General features: G+C 45.3%; 1 protein-coding gene across 12 annotated transcripts in view; it reads left to right on the top strand.

Moving 5' to 3' along the window:
• SEC31A (SEC31 homolog A, COPII coat complex component) overlaps positions 1 to 18,443 on the top strand; it is a 236,320-nt gene that overhangs the window by 106,043 nt on the left and 111,834 nt on the right. For all 12 annotated transcript variants that reach the window (XM_029598987.1, XM_029599022.1, XM_029599015.1 and 9 more), the window contains exons 16-17: positions 4,172 to 4,350; positions 9,592 to 9,718. In XM_029598987.1, coding sequence (XP_029454847.1) covers positions 4,172 to 4,350; positions 9,592 to 9,718 — 306 coding nt within the window. The remainder of the gene's footprint in view (positions 1 to 4,171; positions 4,351 to 9,591; positions 9,719 to 18,443) is intronic.

Genomic DNA, 18,443 nt, shown 5'->3' with positions numbered 1-18,443 from the left:
TGATGGGAGAGAAAATAATTAAAGGGGGGGGGGCATATTAGAAGAAGGAAATTCATTCCAGGAGAAAGAAGAGCAGAACCTTTGCTGATCCTATTCTATATCTGTTTGGTTATTTAATTTGCATAATATGAATATTAAGTTAGTGGAACCTTGCCCTTCAGCTTGGGCAAGACACTACTGATGTCTTCCCTGCTGCACCAGCCTATATAGGAAGAGATGTCAGGACAAAACTGTTTGCCTTCTGCCTCCATCTGCTGCTGGAACAGACAAGACACACTTGTCGGGACTGCTCTGTCAGCACTCAAGGAAAGATACAGGTCTATCCAGTACCGAGCGGTAGGAAGAGCTGCGTTAGTGCCTACGGCACCCGCGGTTACCGCCCGCACAGTGCAGCTCACCTACCGCTCGATCCTGAACCCTAATTACATGCAAATGTAAGCCGCGTCCGTAATGCCTTAGTCCCGCGCAACCCATTTTACTGGATAGAGCGCCTATACAGTATCCTGGGTGCGCGGGCCTAAGGCTTCACGCCAGCTGGTATCTGTCATTTCAAATGTCATTTGAAATGACAGATACCAGGAAGCAAAAAAACCAAAAGCAAAAAGTAAGTTGCTTCGCCGCTTCACTCTTCCCTCCTCCCGGAGCAAGGCTGCTTTTCGCGCCCTGCTCCGGGAGGAGGGAAGAGTGAAGCGTCGTCACGTCTTGAGCGGCCAATTGTAGGCTTCCCCCGTGCAGGCGGCCATCTTTGTCTTCGTCGGGAGGAGCTACGATCGCATGTGTTCCTGATGATGGCTTCAGAAAAGTAAGTTGGCAGGCGTCCAAAAGTGACTTACTTTTGGGATCTTGACAGATCCCAAAAGTAAGTCGCTTTTGGGAAAAAAAACAAAATTGTCGCTTTTGAAAAAAAAAAACCAAAATTGCTTTTGGTTTTTTTTTTGCTTCGCCGCTGTGTCCCTCCTTCTCCCGGAGCAAGGCTGCTTTTCGCGCCCTGCTCCGAGAGGAGGGGGGACACAGCGGCGAAGCAAAAAAAACCCAAAATTGCTTTTGGTTTTTTTTTGCTTTGCCGCTGTCTCCGCCGTTGCTTCGCCGCTGTCAGTGTCCCCCCTCCTCTCGCTCCGAGAGGAGGGGGGACACTGACAGCGGCGAAGCAAAAAAACCAAAAGCAAGAAGTAAGTCGCTTCGCCGCTTCACTCTTCCCTCCTCCCGGAGCAGGGCGCGAAAAGCAGCCTTGCTCCGGAGGAGGGAAGAGTGAAGCGGCGAAGCGACTTACTTTTGCTTTTGGTTTTTTTTTGCTTTGCCGTTGCAGTCTCCGTGGCAGCCCCAGTCCGGACATCGGAGGGGGGCTGCAACGTTTTTTTCGCTTTTTTTTTTTTTTTTTGGGCTTCGGGAGCAGGGGAGAGGACTGGGGCTGCCACGGAGACCGGCACCCATGATCGCGGCGGGGGCAGGTGAGCGGGGGCTGGGGGAAAGCTTTCCACCTACCCTTACCCATGCCTCTACCGCCTGGGTCAGGGTAGGCGGTAAGTTTGCAGGTTAAACGCGCGACAAAACGGCGCGGAAAGATAGCGATAGTCAGGGCGCGGGTTACGGGATGCTAGGGAATAGCTAATTCGCTCGTTTGCATGCAATATCGAGCTAATTCGCTCGTTTGCATGCAATATACATGCCGCGGGCGGAAGGGGTTGCCCGGGGAATTTAGGACGCGGTAGGAGTAGGTTAAAGGGGATTCGGGATCGCAGGAAGGGCTAACGCGGCCGAAAACGGAGTAAAAAGCGGCTTAGGAGCAGGGTAAACGCGGCCGCACTTTACAGGATAGGCCTGTCAATTAGGTAAGACCTAATTGAACCTTTTTGTACCAAAGTTAATTTGTTTGCTTTGACAAAGAGCCTGAATGTATGCAATAAAGACTTTTGGGGTTTTTAATTCTTTCTTATTTTTAGAATATTTCTTTAATTGTTCTTTCACGATGAAAATGTAAAATGTAGTGTAGATCAGTGAAACAAACTCCTACTTTAATGCATTTTGATTTGTATTTTTTAGACAGAAGAATATGAAAAATGTACCAGGGTGTGAAGATTTAAAAGACCTTGTGCATGCAGTGTAAACCTACATAGCTATAATTGGCTGCTCTGCCTGTGACAGTTTTCACATCCAGGGATTTAGGTTCCTAACGCCATGGTTAGGCACTTTGATTCCTTTGAAAACTGCTTCTATAGGTCTATGGGAAAATAGCTTAGTGCAGGGATTCTTAACCCAGTCCTCTGGACATACCTAGCCAGTTAGGTTTTAAGGATATCCACAATGAATATGCATGAGCTAAATTTACATGCACTGCTCCCATTGAATGCAAATCTCTTTCATGCATATTCATTGTGCTTATCCTGATAAACTGACTAGCTAGATGTGTTCTGAACTCTGAGTTGATAACCCCTAGCTTTGTGAGTCAGGCTCAAAGTGAATTACAGGTTGATAACTACATCTTAATGTTTTCATGAATATATTGCCTTTTTAGCTTTTTTATATATTGTTATAATCCACCTTGAATAATTGTTGCATTAAATTACATGTACCGTATTTTTCGCTCCATAAGACGCACTTTTTTTCCCCCAAAAGTGGGGGGAAAATGTATGTGCGTCTTATGGAGCGAATATAAAAAAAAAACTAAAAATCTAACAAACCCCCCCCTCCTTCCTGACTCCCCCAAGACCTGCCAACTTAATTTACTACAACCCCCCACCCTCCTGACCCCCCCAAGACCTGCCAAACGTCCCTGATGGTCCAGCAGGGGTCCAGGAGAGGTCCGGGAGTGATCTCCTGGGCTTGGGCCATCAGCTGCCAGTAATCAAAATGGCACCGACGGCCCTTTGCCCTCACTATGTCACTGGGACCGACCAATGGCAGCGGTAGTCCCTGTGACATAGTAAGGGCAAAGGGCCGTCGGCTGCCAGTAATCAAAATGGCGCCGACGGCCCTTTGCCCTCACTATGTCACTGGGACCGACTGCTGCTATTGGTCGGTCTCAGTGAAATGGAGAGAGCAAAGGGCCGTCGGCGCCATTTTGATTACTGGCAGCCGACGGCCCTTTGCCCTTACTATGTCACAGGGACTACCGCTGCCATTGGTCGGTCCCAGTGACATAGTGAGGGCAAAGGGCCGTCGGTGCCATTTTGTTTACTGGCAGCCGATGGCCGAAGCCGAGGAGATCGTTCCCGGACCACTCCTGGATTCCCGCTGGACCTCCAGGGACGTTTGGCAGGTCTTGGGGGGTCAGGAGGGTGGGGGTTGTTAATTAATTTAAAGGGTTGGGATGGGGGGTTTTTGGGGGGGAGGGGTTCCCAGAGAAAGAAAAGTTTTCTGATCTGGGGAGTGGACCGAAATGGCCCTCCTCAGACCCGAAAACAAAATGGGGAGAGAAAAAAAAAGCTATGCACTCCCCTAATTTGCTCCATAAGACGCCCAGATGCAGAGCCGGTTTAGCACAAATTTATTTTTTTTTTTTTAAAATTTTCCCCCTCTGATTCCTAGGTGCGTCTTATGGTCAGGTGCGTCTTATGGAGCAAAAAATACGGTAAATATTTTGTATTAAAAAAATAAAACTAAATATTTTATCTATCATTCAACTGACAATCCAAATTTGAACTTTTACATATATTTTGTGTTGCAGCCTTTAAATTCTCATTGCAAAGTACAAATTGGTTATGTGGATAGAAATCTAGCAAAAAGCAATTCTGGCAATGCTAGAACCATATTTGTTTTTTGGCTTTTGTTTTTAATGCTTGTACAAAATATTTTTCTCTCCATATCAAGGCTAACAAAATTCCAAAGAATGGTCTGATTAATTAAAGTGCAGTACCATGTTAATATACAATGTGCATTATTAACGCACTTCAGTAGATAGGTGCCATTAGCTGTCATGTAAGCTGAGTTAAAATAATCTATTAATTTGGGATAATGAACATTATAGCGGCTGTCTTTTAGCACAGTTTATTAAATCAGCTCTCTGAAAAGCTGATCATGTGATGCAAGGGGTTTTTTCCCATGTTTGAAACTGAAATGCCTGTTTTTATATCATATTTGTAAATTTTATATATATATATATATATTTCTTAGAAAAAAAAAAAACCTGACAATCTGGAATAGCACACCTTTTTCTTTCTTTCCTTTCCTTCAGATGTAGATGGGTTGATTACACAGGCTTTGCTGACTGGTAACTTTGAAAGTGCTGTTGATCTCTGTTTACATGACAACCGCATGGCAGATGCCATCATATTGGCCATAGCAGGTGGACAGGAGCTTCTGGCTAAGACACAGAAGAAATACTTTGCCAAATCCCAGAGCAAAATCACCAGGGTAAGTAGCGTTTTCTCATACAAATAATGCCTGCATGTTTTCAGTTCTGAAAATGACAGTGTTGATCAGCAAACGGCATGTTTGCAGACCACATAATCACATTTAGAATCCAAATAATGATTTACTATGGAAAAAGGTTTATTTTACAATTTTCTTGCTGAGGTGCACCATAAGACTGAGCAAATTAGGGATCTCATGCTGTTGAATATTTTTCAGGATTACATGTTCTGGCTTATAGGTCTGTATGGTAAGGTTAAGAAACTGCATATTTTTAGCAACATCGTTGGAATATTCTTCTGATATATGTCCTATGTATGTACCCATGGCAGACTAACCAGTTCACAGTATAGTCCTTCCATATTTACTTGAGGCTTGTACCTCTGTGTGCCTTTATAGTAGCGATAGATGTCAGCAGATAAGGACCATTTGGCCCTCTTAGTCTGCCCTGCATGCACTTGTATAGCCAAAGCTGTCTACCAGCTATGCAGCTTGCTAGCCTGACTTTGCCTAAACTATACCACCTCTTCTTATTGCTCTTCTTTACCTTCACCCACTGCCCTAAAGATCTTTCCCTGCTGTTAGCTATCTAACCTTGACCACCTATTGTCCAGCTGAGAAGTGTATCCAAAGCATCTTGCAGCACATGCCAGGATACTTGCTATCTTCATTCAATTATATCTCATAGTAACATAGAAGAAGATGGCATATAAAGATAAAAAAGACGCAGCAATGATTATATGTGCATCTATGTAAAGTAGATTAAGTTCCCACATAGACCCAACCCCCAATCCCTTTGTGTCCCCTTTAGGGTTGCAACTGCTGCTCTTTGCAGGTTACCCCATGCCTTCCAGGAAGCACAATACAGCCATATCATTGCTGCCTTGAGCTGCAATTTTTGCTCAGTGAAGGTGGCCCAGTATTTCATTACCATTCTCTTGCTAAAATATTGCCACAGTTTCATGTTGGTTGACTTTGCCTTCTCTTCTTGGGAGCTCGATGCAGTCATGTTGTGACTCTGTGCAGGTGGTCTTCGTCATCTCTCCTTTATAGCTTGTTTCTGTTCCATGTGGTTTAGCAGTACGGGTCTGAGTAAGTAGTCTCAACATCCAGGTTCCCCTGCCTCTTATCTACCTCTCTCCCACTGACTCTTAAAACTGTCCCTTCTATCTATCCCCGAGCATGCTTAACTTGCTGGGGGGGGGGGGGAGGAGATCCACCAAGGCACAGAAGTTCATCGGGGTCCAGATCCTAACAGGCAAGTGTATCCTTGTCTTTTAGCCAGATGCAGATTCAGACTGAATCTTTGATTCTGACTTAGTCTTAGTATTCCTTGGAGTACACCTATAGATATGAGGACAACTCTAATCAGGAAGCATCAACAGATCTCACCATAGGAAATGAGAAATTCTCTGAAAGTTCACCTCTTCTTTGCTGATTCATGGACCAGTATATGTGAAACATACCAAAAAAGGTGGAGTGTCAAAGCATCTCCCTCAGGAGACACATGACACCATAGAGCAATGATGGCAAACTGCAGTCCTTGAGTGCCCCAAACAGACCAGATTTTCAGGATATCTACAATGAATATGCATGAGAGAGATTTGCATGTACGGTATGCAAATCTGTCTCATGCATATTCATTGTGGATATCCTGAAAACCTGGTCTATTTGTGGCACTCAAGGACTAGAGTTCACCATCACTATCCTAGAGTCACTAGTGAAAATTGTATAGAGTATGGAAAAGACTTCATCCAATATTTATGAAGCAGCAGAGATTGGTCCCTACAGACTGGCATGGTTGCAGGTCTCAGGAAAGATATCCAGGAAAGACTTGCAGATGTGCTATGCCAAGCAATAGAGAATCTCTTTGGAGATAAGGTCAAGGAAGCAGTGGCTCAAATTTAAATACCACTGTGCTACACTTTAGATCCTCTGCTGCCATTCCAGACTCACTTTCCTCATCTATGATATATTTGAGTGGCACGCTGAGGAGACCCTTCTGACCTCTGAGCACGTGTTGCCTTCTGAAGACCCCTCTGAGCACGTGTTACTTTCTGCTCCCTTGCACTTGTCCCAGACAGCAGCGGGTCAAAATATCCACAACCAGCATTCCAGTCAAAATCTGGAACTCAGTTTTGTTTGCATCCAGGAAAGTATAGACGTGATCCCAGTATCCTAGCCAGAGAACCTTCCTGTCCGGGGATAGGCTGAAGTTTTATGTTAACCATTGGCCTAGAATAACATCAGACACAGCATACTCAGAAATGAATACAGATTATATCTACTGGAAGCCCCACCAAATTGCCCTCTGAGAAGCTCTTGATCTGCTGCTGGATTTCGGGAACTACTGCAAAAGGAACTCTTCTCTTAGAGGCCACTAGGATTGAGCCTGTTCTGTCAGGGAAAGAGGATGGAGATTTTATTCTTAATCCTTCCGGATTAAAAAAAAAAAAAATAGGGGGTCTTCATTCCATCTTTGACCTAAGAATTTGAACTAATTCCTGGTAAAGGAAAAGTTTACGATGGTTCACCCTGGATACCTTGATTTCCTTTTACGAAAAAGGGGACTGGCTATCTTAAAGATACTTAAACCCATATAGAGATTTTCGGGTTTTTAATTTTCCTTTTTTTTGTTTTTTAATTTTCCTTTTTTTAATTTTCCTTTTTTTTTAAGTTGTTATAAAAGGTTTTTTTGTAAAGGACAATCACATGGAGATGGTTTTCTCATATTTGCAGAACACATGTACTTTTTACCAACTTTGTAGTGGAGGTGTTCCTGGGTCAAGGCAGAAAACTACACATAGGTAGTTTTTAAAAGGATTTATGTATAAAACTGGATTTTTGAAAATTGCAATGATACATGCTACTTTTATGCACATAACTCCTTTGAAAATTACTTCCATAGTTTTGAATTTTCAAACTTTTATCCACAGTTTTGGGCAGAAAAAGCAGGTACAAATCTCTGCAAGTAGTTTTTCCTTGGGCAGTTTTTACAGTAAATGTATGCACATGATTTTCCTTTGAAAGCTGGTGTAAAAACTGCAAGTAAAAAGAAGCACCTGTGGACTTTGCAGCTATCCAGATATGAAAATTGCCTCTTTGTTTATTCCATGGAGTACACTTTTCCATTGTCACTTTTTCCCCTTTCTGTTTGTCTGCCTTTCTTGCTATGGATCAAGCTCCTGGAGGGAACAGGGAAGGGTTTTGTTTTTGTTTTAAGGAATGGAGCAACCGTCAACATTCAACTGCTTTCTATAGTAAAGCAATAGAATTTTTGGGATGGTTCATTCTTAGAAAATACTCACCTGCTATTTTTGGTATTCGAACTTGTCCAAGATATTCCCATGGTCTTCCTGCATGCCAGATTTGTTGACTTTGTCTCCTTTGTAGACTTATTTTGCCCATGAACGGACAAACACATAGGCATGGGTTATTTTTTATATAATTCTTTCCAACATTCTATATATTGCAAAACATAAAAAAGCCATTTGAAAGTGCTTATCACAGTAGCTAAAAAACCCATACATAGTTACAAAGCATCTGTTTTGGCTTTCTCTAACCCTTAACTTTTTGTATCCTGAAAAAAGTCAGAAACAGCTCAGCAAAGCTGTGCCAGTCCACAACCCTACAAAAAATGAGGTTGTTTGAAAAATTCTTAGTGTATGAATGTCCATCATATGGCACAGGTATAGCCCCATAGTGTGGTGCTTTATAACCCCGTCTTTTTTGCTGAAGGTTTATTCATCAGTCGTTCATAGATGGAAATGCATATGCTCATGCTTTTTTCCTTATTTTTCAAAATTTTTATATTGCATGTAAAATATCAAATTTTAAGTATCTTATCAAGTTTCTTATCAATAAAATGCACTTATCTGTGTGCTTGTTACACTGGGATAATAAATGCTTCTCCAAAATATGTGTCCAAAGAGATCAAATTGCTGTGTGTCTAGTGCCCAAGTTGAAAAGCAACCTTCTTTATTGATCTGACATTACGTTTCGGAAGACATAATTCCTTCCTTCCTTCAGGGGATGGTTAGAACACACTAGAGTATTCAACTGTAAAGCCCAGTATTCTAGAAAAATGAGAAAAATAAAGCATATACATGGTCACATTCTTAAACAACCACGCATTGATAAAAAAGAGCGACGGTAAGATGGACTGACATATAAATAAACATAAGATATAAATGATGTCTTGTTATGGAGGAATAATTGAGATTCAGTAAGGCAACGATACCGATATTGGAAAAGCATTGTAAACTGTCGGGAAAAACACAGTTCCTTTCGGCTACTCAAAGGCAAACAAAACTGGTGCCTTGCATTGCTTGTTGGCAGCATGGTTGCTTGACAACCAGTTCAGTTATGGATTGATTGGTGAGAGACCTTATGATGTCGCTTTTATGGGCATGAGCATGACAGAAGGAAACTGGCTTTCATTAATATAGGATTTTATTTCTGTTTGTTTTTATTTATTTAATTAATTTAATACTTTTTTTTTTTATACCGGCATTCATGGTTATATCATATCGGTTTACATCCGAACTAAAGGTGGAAAATACATAAAACAGGTACTGGGGATGGGACAAGGGAGAAAGAGAGGCCGAGTGGTAGGAAAAACAGAGCAACAAATAATATAATAAAACTAACAAGCAGCAATAAATTCAAGAAGAACACCAGCTTAGAAAGCCCTTAAATCGAAGAGCTTATTCTTAAACTAAAATAAACTAAGGCATTTTGACTGATGCTCCTCTTTAATGCTCCTGTTCATGAAGATGTGTTAAGTACTAATGAGTCAAAATGCCTATACCTAATGTTAGTGAACAGGCCCCACTGCAAATAATGGGGCCTGCAGTAAATAATGCAAGTTTTGGCGTGTTAAGTTAACTCATCTTCATGAATAGGGGCCTAAAGGCCTCCACAGAAAGGAATTTAAATGTTTTTTTGTTCTACATATGCATGTTTTCCAGTGTATGTTGTCAGCCAGATGTGAAATTAACTGAGGAAATATCTCTGACCAATTATGAATGGACATGTCCTACTCCCTGAAACAGTTATTTCCTAAAATTAATTTTTTATCCCTCTTATAGATTGTCCTTTCTTAAATTGTGCTGAATTTTTGGCCTAGTCACAGCAAAATTACTGTTGACTTCCAATATCTTTGTTATATGAAGTACATGGCAAACTTTGTACTGCCTGAGGCTAAAAGCATAGTAACCTAATGTTTTCTTCTTTCTTTTCAAGTTAATCACTGCAGTGGTAACAAAGAACTGGCAGGAGATTGTTCAGTCATGCGACTTGCAGAATTGGAGGGAGGCTTTAGCTGCTGTGTTAACTTATGCCAGACCAGATGAGTTTGCTGGGCTATGTGGTAAGAAGACTTTTTGAATTGGTTTCTACACCAATGGTAAATGTATCTTTTTATAATAAATTTTATTTTTCATTAATGCAATAGGCAACACAGCATTGGTAATCTGCTTGGGAAGAGGAAGACCATGCAATGCTGAACTTACATAAAAGCTTATCTGCTCTAGCCTCTTATAAGTTGAATGTTGTTTTATTACATACTATTTCTGCAATATGAAAACAGCTTGTGAAATTGATGATTAGGAAGAAATAATGTTAAGATTGTGGACCCCTATGTTTGGGTGAGGTTGACACCACCTACAGGGAAGGCCCTGTAGGTCCTCACCAACAACTGGCGGAACAGACCGTAGAGAGACTGAACTGGAATTTCTCTTAGGACAAGCAGGATGGTAGTCCTCACACATGGGTGACATCATCTGATGGAGCCCAGCATGGAAAACTTATGTCAAAATATCTAGAACTTTGACTAGGCATACTGAGCATGCCCTAATCCCTGAGGTGTCCCTCTCTCTTTCCATGGAGCTTTTGCATCATGGTTTGTGAGCTTGTGTTAAGCTAAAAAGTGTCAGTGGAAAACTTTGCACCAATTCATTGATGTGTTTTTTTGCAGTTTTTCTCGATTCGGGCCCCCCTTCGGTTCCCCTTGCTTCCTAGTCAGGTTTTTCGCCGGTTCAGTAAGTTTCTTTTTGCTTTGTTCTCCTGTTAGCGGTGCCTCTATGCCCACTGCTTCCGTGTGTTGTTCTTCGCCCCTCTTAGCTCATGTCATCATGGCCTCGTTGGTTTTTTGCCCTCAGTGCCCATCACAGATCCGCATGAAGTGGGAACCTCTGCCTGGGGCCATCGCATGACATTAGAGGGTGCCGCATGTGACCAAATGACTCTGAAGGGATGTTAAACTTACCTCAAAAGATGGAGAAGCTCTTTTGGGGCAGGCAAGTCCGAGCCATCGATATCAGCATCAATGGCATTGATGCTGAAGGATTGAGGAACCACACTGTTGGACACCAAGCCCTCGACACTGGCAGGGCCCTCTGTTCCATCAATGCCATCAGTGGATAGGGGTGCCAGGGACCAACTGCTGTCTGTCTCCTCCAGGTTGAGGGCGTTAGGTTCATTGTCATCGACCTCGTCACTGGGGAAAGATCGGACCAGGCACCAAGGGAAGCCAAGGAAGCATCAGCACCGGACACCTTCGATGCATGGTGCCAGGCTCAGGTTGTGCCAATGCTTGCTGTGATGCCCCCGAAGTGACTCTTGCAACGAGTGCCCGATGCCAGGGATCTGCAACAGTCTCCACCGGTCCAGGTGTCAGTCGCCAAGTGACCTCGAGGCTCCAAGGAGGATCTGGCCAACCTCCTATCTCCCAGTCCGTTTTGACACCGGCAACCTTCGAAGAGGAGCTAGAGGCAGAATCCAACTGTGGTCAATCGGGCATTCCGGGACAATGAGCTGGTGGCACCAACTATATCGGTGCCCGGGCTCTCCCTGCTGGAACCGCTGCTGGAGCGCCTTGTGCTTATCGATGTCCTACCGACTCAGCTGGCGTTAGTTCCTGGGTAGCCATCAGTGCTTAGCGGGGCACCAATCTTCCCCTAACCGATGCGGTGGTCGTCCCCTGTTCCTCTGAGGAAGAGACCCCGAAGGTACCGGCGGCACTACCACAGTCTGCAGTCTCCTGTCCAGCTTTGCCGCCACCGGTCCGCATGCCCCTGGACGAAGGCCGAGCACCTAGGGCTCCATCCCCTGTAGATTACAGTGAGGATGAGGCACCTTATGATCCCTGGGGATATAACACTGCAGAGTCCTCCTCAGAAGACCCTTTCCTCTAGAGGAGTAAAGGAGGTCTCCCCCTGGGACCTGACCTTCACAGGTTTGGTATGGGCAATGGCGAAGGCAATCCCATTTCAATTAATGACGAGGAGGATGCCCAGAACAAGATGCTGGAGATCCTCCAGTTTGTGGAGGCTCCTAAGGAGATCACGGTGGTCCCGGTTCATGAAATCTTTGAGTTGTTGAGGATTTGGGAGCATCCCCTCACAGTTCTTCCTGTTATCAGGAAGGCGGACGGGGTTTACTATGTCCAACAGGCTACCAGATTCGAGAAGCGTCAGCTGTCACACCAATCGTTAGTGGTTGAATCCAGTCAAGAAGGCAAGCGCTCTCGGACCCGTACCTTTGCACCCCTGGGATGGGATCACAGAGTGCTGGATGCCCTCAGGAGGAAAGTTTTTTTTTCAGGGGGCTATGCTTATTGTCCTACCAGCTCTACATGAGCTAATAGTCTAGCGACCTATGGAAGCAGGTGCAGGAGGCGGCCGAACGGCTGCCTCAACAGTAGCAAGACACCTTTATGTTGCTGATGCGACAGGGCCTTGAGTGCAGGAAACACGATATACGCTCCACCTATGATGTTTTTGAGATGGCAGTGAGAGTTTCTGCAGCGGGAATCTGTGCCCGCAGAATGGCCTCTGATTTCTGACCGGATTTCTCTTCGGAGATAGTGAGAGACATGGTGGTCTAGTTGTGGGATCACCATGAGACCCTCCAGCAACATTGCCAGCACTTCAGACCTGACCTCCTCAGCCAGGTGGTCAACAAGACATTGGTAGAGGAAGTCTTTCTACCGCCAAAGGAAATACTATCCTCCACCCTCTTGCTCCTGTTCTCAGAGGGTGAGCTCTCACGGCTGTCCCAGGCAGCAATGAGCTCCCAAACCCCAACTGACACCCCAGACAAATCCCGGGACTGGAACGTAGGCAGCATAAGCTAGCCACCCATACCCGAGAAGCTAGACACCACCCCCCCCAAACTTCTATGCAAACCGGTAGCCCAGTGTAACCTCAGACCAGTGGGTTTTGTTCATTGCCAGAGGCACCAATCGAACCTATTGGCGTCCCTTCAAATTCTCCTCCATGCCCGTCTTGGGGGCAAGTAGTGCATCAGGAGGTACTGCTTCGGGATCTCTCTGCCCTCTCGATGGCCAGAGTGGTCGAGCCTGACTCACCAAAGCAAAGAGGGCAAGGATTCTACTCTTGGTACTTCTGATACCAAAGAGAACAGGGGTACTCCATCCCATCCTAGACCTAAGGGCCTTGAACAGATTTCTCAATATAGAAAAGTTCAAGATGGTTTCCCTGGGCACTCTGATTCCCCTCCTGCAAAAAGGGGACTGGCTATGCTCTCTCGATTTAAAGGACTCATACACTTTCATCAAGATCTTTCCAGGTCACAGGAAGAATCTCAGATTTGTGATGGGAAACCTGCACTTCTAGTACAGATTGTTGCCGTTTGGGCTAGTGTCAGCCCCATGTGTCTTTACGAAGTGTCTGGCTGTGGTGGGGGCGCACCTCTGCAGACTGGGGGTGCATGTTTTCCCTTATCTGCACAATTGGCTGGTCAAGAATGCGTCATGGGCAGGGGCAAGATCCGTCCTTGCACTTGACAATCTGGGTGTTGGTGTCACCAGGATTACTCATCAACTACCCGAAGTCTCAGCTCAGCCCATCACCTCAATTGGACTTTATAGGAGCCCTGCTAGACACGGCTCAGGCCGAGGCCTTCCTGGAAGCGGTGACTCAACAGAGGCAGCAGGTTTCACCTCACCCTATGTTGAGGCTGTTGGGCCACATGGCCGCAACCGCCCATATCACTCCCTTGGCACGTTTGCACATATGCAGAGTCTAAAGGACCTTAAGGTTGTAGTAGCGCCAAGCCATGCAGAACCTTCAGGATCACATCCGCATTACTCCATCCCTCCGGGACTCTTTGTCCTTGTGTTGGGTTCTTTCAAATTTGGAACAGAGAGTCTTGTTTCAGGCTCTCCCTGATTGTCCTCACCATGGATGCGTCCACCCTGGGTATGGTGCCCATGTAGAAGGGCTTTGCACTCTGTCCATGATCCGCCCAGGAAGTGCAGTGTCAAATCAACTTCTTGGAACTCCGGGCAGTCAGGTGCGCTCTATGGGCTTTCAGAGATCAACTGTCCAACAAAATTGTCCTGATCCAAACAGACAACCAAGTGGCGATGTGGTACGTCACAAGTAGGGAGGCACGGGATTGGTACCTCCTGTGTCAGGAAGCGGTCCAGGTCTGGTCATGGGCCCTGTCCCACGGGTTGGTGCTCAGGGCCGTGTATCTAGCCGGAACAGAGAACATGATAGCAGTCAGAGTCCTGCCATCAGATCTCACAAGTGGTCACTGGACCAGGGGGTAGCAAACCGGATCTTTTGCCTTTGGGGACTCCCAGATGTGGACTTTTTTGCATCCCCCTGCAACAGGAAGGTCAATCGGTTCTGTTCCCTGTACAAGACAGATGGTGAAACCAGTCTTGGACACCTTTGCTCACCTTTGGGGCAAGGGTCTTCTGTGCACATATCTTCTGATTCCTCTAGTAACGAAGACTCTCCTGAAGCTTCAACAGGACCAAGGGACTATGATCCTCATAGCTCCTCATTGGCCGAGAACAGGTCTGGTTTCCATTCCTTCGGGAGTTATCCTTCCGGAAACTAATCAGTCTGGGGACTTCCTGAGATCTCATCATGCAGGATCAAGGCATACTTCGGCATCCTAACCTCCAGACCCTGGCGCTCACAGCCTGGATGTTGAGAGGCTGAACCTACAGCTGCTTGATCTCTCTGCCGATGTGTCCCAGGTCCTAGTGTCTTCTAGAAAGCCTTCTATTAGAATGGCCTGTGGGCTAAAATGGAGGAGGCTTTCCATGTAGTGTGAGCAGAAAGCACTAGATCCATTCTCCTGCTCCACACAAAAACTGCTTGTTTACCTCCTGCACCTGTCGGAGGCTGGCTTAAAAACCAACTCCATTAGGATCCATATCAGTGCAATTAGCGCTTACCACCACGGTGTAGAGGGTAAGCCCATCTCTGTACAGCCCATAGTTGTTCACTTTATGCGGGGCCTGCTTCAGTTGAAGCCTCTCCTAAGACCTCCCACTGTCTTGGGACCTCAACGTGCTGCTCGCGCAGCTGATGAAAGTTCCTTTTGAGCCGCTGAATACCTGTGATCTGAAGTACCTGATCTGGAAGGTCATATTTTGGTGGCAGTTACTTCAGCATGCAGGGTCAGCGAGCTCCAGGCCTTAGTGTCTTATGCACCTTACACTAAGTTTTATCACAATAGGGTGGTCCTCCGTATGCACCCCAAGTTCCTGCCTAAGGTGGTGTCTGATTTCCATATTAATTAGTCGTCCTGCCAGTATTTTTTTCTCAGGCCCCATTCACACCAATGCTGCCAAACACTGCACAGTTTGGATTGCTTCAGAGCCTTAGGCTTCGACCTGGAGCAGACAGAAACCCATAGACAGTCCTCCCAACTTTTTATTTCTTTTGATAGGCATAGCTTGTGAGTTGCCATTGCCAAACAGACATTATCCATTTGGCTGGCAGATTGCATCCCCTTCTCTTATGCCCAGGCAGGGCTGCATCTTGGGGGTCATGTCAAGGCTCATTCTGTCATAACCATGGCAATGTCGTGGCCCACATGCGAGCGGTTCCCGTGGAGGAGATCTGCAAGACTGCAATGTGGAGTTCTTTCCACACATTCTCATCGCAGTACTGTCTGGATAAGGATGGCCAATGTGACAGTAGCATTGGCCAGTCTGTCCTCTGGACTCTGTTTGAGGTGTAGAGCCCAACTCTCCCTACCCTAGGGCCGGTTGTTTAGGTTTAGGCTGACTCCCCCCCTCTGTTACCAACAGTACCGTGGTTATTGTGCCCATTGGCACCTGGTTGGTACTTGTTGGTCCCTTTTTGTGTTGGGGAACAGCCTGTAGCTAAGGATTCACCCATGTGTGAGGGCTTCCATTCTGCTTGTCCTAGGAGAAAGCAGAGTTGCTTACCTGTAACAGGTGTTTTCCTAGTTCAGCAGAATGTTAGTCCTCATGAAAACTGCCCAACACCCCACAGAATTGGGTTTCTCTTTTTGGTTATTTTTTTATCGTAATTCTATGTTACGAGACTGAAGAGGGATCCTGTGTGGCCGCATGGATTAGGGCATGCTGGGCATGCTCAGTGTGCCTAGTCAAAGTTCTAGAAACTTTGACAGAAGCTTTCTTTGCCGGGCTCCATCTGATGTCACCCACATGTGAGGACTGACATCCTGCTGTCCTAGGAGAACACCTGTTACAGGTAAGCAAATCTGCTTTCACTTGTACCCAACCTCTTTCCTCTCTGGTTGAGCCCTTGGGTCCGGGGTCCGGCAGGTCTTATGTGGCAGTCTCTGGGATGTAGGCAGAAGAGCAGATCTGTGGCCAGGCTGAGGTTGGAGGCAGGTGGCAGGCAAGGGTAATGAGAGTACAAGCTCAGGTCAAAGCCAGGAACCTTTCTGAGGGTAGGAATGAGATAGCTAGGTGAGGCTGGAAAGGCAAAGGCAAGGCTGGAGATACTGTGGAGCAGCAGCTCACTCTGCTAGGCAGGTGACCCATTGCTGAGGCATTCCTGTGTTGCTCAGCCGGGGTTTAAATACCCAACCGTGTGATGTCATCAGGGAAAGCTGGGAAAATCTGTTCTTACTGCAGAGCCTTCATAGGTTGGCGTGCGCTGTGTGCGCATGCCTAGAAGGCCCTGATGATGATGGTGACGGCGTTCCTGGCTGAGCAGAGCAGCAATACCAGTGTGGCTGGGCAGCACTGAGTGAGTGAGCTAACTCGCGGGGGCAACCTGTGAGCTGGCAAACGTAATACCTGATTCTCATGATGATAAAAGAAACCTTCCCTGTTGACAGTTAACTTTTAAAGAATTGTAGCCAGTAAAATGTGTAGATGTAGCCTGGATCTCTGTTAAACACAGACTGATGAGCTAAGCTTTCTAGTATACAGATGCTGTAAGTATTCCTTTCCTCTTTTACCTTGGGAGACCTTGCACCAAATCTATTTTGGGAAGATGTTTACTCTAGTGCCAGTGTTAGCAATATTTTTGGGCAAAGTGCCGACTATGCTGCAATATTTACTTGCAAGATGTTGGTGTGCCAGGCAAGGAGAGGGGGAGAGAGAACTCTCCTCCATCCACTCACCCCTTACTGGGCAGTCTCCAGACTTTCAGTCTCCTCTCCTTGACTCTCACTGGCAACTCTGACCCTGATGCTTCTGCTGGCTGCCTAGACTCTCTGTCTCAAGGCCTTTGTTCCCTGGTGGCATACTAACAGTCTTCATGTGCCAGACCTTGGTACATGTGCCAGGAATTTCTGATCCCTGATCTGGTGATTAATGCATTGATCTGTGATTGGGGTGACCTGGTGTCCCGCTTTCTACAGAACAGTCTTTTTAAAGCAAAAACTGGACACACAATTGTCTTACACAGAAGAATAAGAAATTCGACTTGGTTTCATACATAATATACATAGGAGGATACAGAGTTTTAAAAAGGGGCCTGCATGTTCCCCACCACCACCATCTCTCATTTTCCTTTCTGCTCTGCTCCTCCCTTTCTAAATTTTCTGGGCACTGACTTCTTAGCAAATGGTGAAAGGAGCCTTCCTCGGAGCAAACTCCTTTACGAGGCTACATTTAATGGAGGACAGAGTCAGATAGCTGTGGCCAGTCCTTTAAGGAGACCTGACATTAAATAAAGCACTGTGCATCGAGGACAGCAAAGTAAAGCATTTATTTTAATTTGGTTTCCTGGTTGACAAGTTAATTTTGTTTTTGAAACATTTTAAATAAGCACTTCAATTTGAGGTAAAGTGCATTTATTTATGAGAATGAGTTTGGTTATAATTCCCAGTGAGCCACTCACAAATCAGTATGCAGTAATCCCTGAGGCAGTATAACAGGGCATGGTTACATTTTTATAGACCTGTTTGGAAAGCTAATGCTTATGCTTGGCTGTAGTCTAGCTTTCAGGTTTTATTTGTGTGGTTTTTTTTTAATGTTTTAGGAAACAGTGTGTTAAAATAACTTTTAATTGGCTGCCAAATAGCCTGTGCCTTGAAATCACTCCTCAGGGATCACATCCCTTTCTTGAGGGAGATATAGTAAATGAAGAAAATCATTTTATAAACACATCACATTTCATGATTCACAGCACACCCGGTTATGAGATTATTTTAATAGAAAGGGCGATCTTTTCATACAATATTGACTCATTATTTTAAAAGTAGCAACCTCCCCCCCACACACACACACACAAACACTTAAAAAATAAATAAACTACACGCAACCATCTCAGATTTCCATTCTCTTTTCTTACAGTAGATTCTTCTTGACCTCCAATTAAAGGTTCACACTTTTGCTGAATTCTGATGTTTTTGTCTCTACTGTCTCAAGCACAAGACTATTATTTCTCCTAGAACAAGCAGGATGGCACTCCCACACGTGGGTGACATCAGCCGGAGCCCGGCACGGAGAACTTCTATCAAAGTTTCTAGAGCACACTGAGCATTCCCAGCATGCCATTATCCATGCAGGGTCCCTCTTCAGTCTCTTCTTTTCCACGGAGCTGTTGCCTCGTGGACAGGAAGCTCGTGCTCTTTTTTTTTTTCCCTTTCAAAAAGCTTACTTCGAGTCTCTTCTCATTTCTACCCATGCCAGGTCCCTCAATCTTTCCTGGCCTTAGTTAGAGGCGATGTGGTAAGTTAATTGCGTTCTCTGCAGTTGATTATCAACTGTGCAGTTCTCTGGCTTCCGGCCATCAACTGCCCAGCGATTATTTTTCTCGATGGCTTCCTCGGGGTTCCGCCGCTGCCCCCACTGCCCTTGGAGTATGTCCATGATAGAC

Source organism: Rhinatrema bivittatum, chromosome 1 (assembly GCF_901001135.1).
Source record: "Rhinatrema bivittatum chromosome 1, aRhiBiv1.1, whole genome shotgun sequence".
Lineage (NCBI taxonomy): Eukaryota > Metazoa > Chordata > Amphibia > Gymnophiona > Rhinatrematidae > Rhinatrema > Rhinatrema bivittatum.
This window is presented reverse-complemented; position numbering and strand designations above follow the sequence as displayed.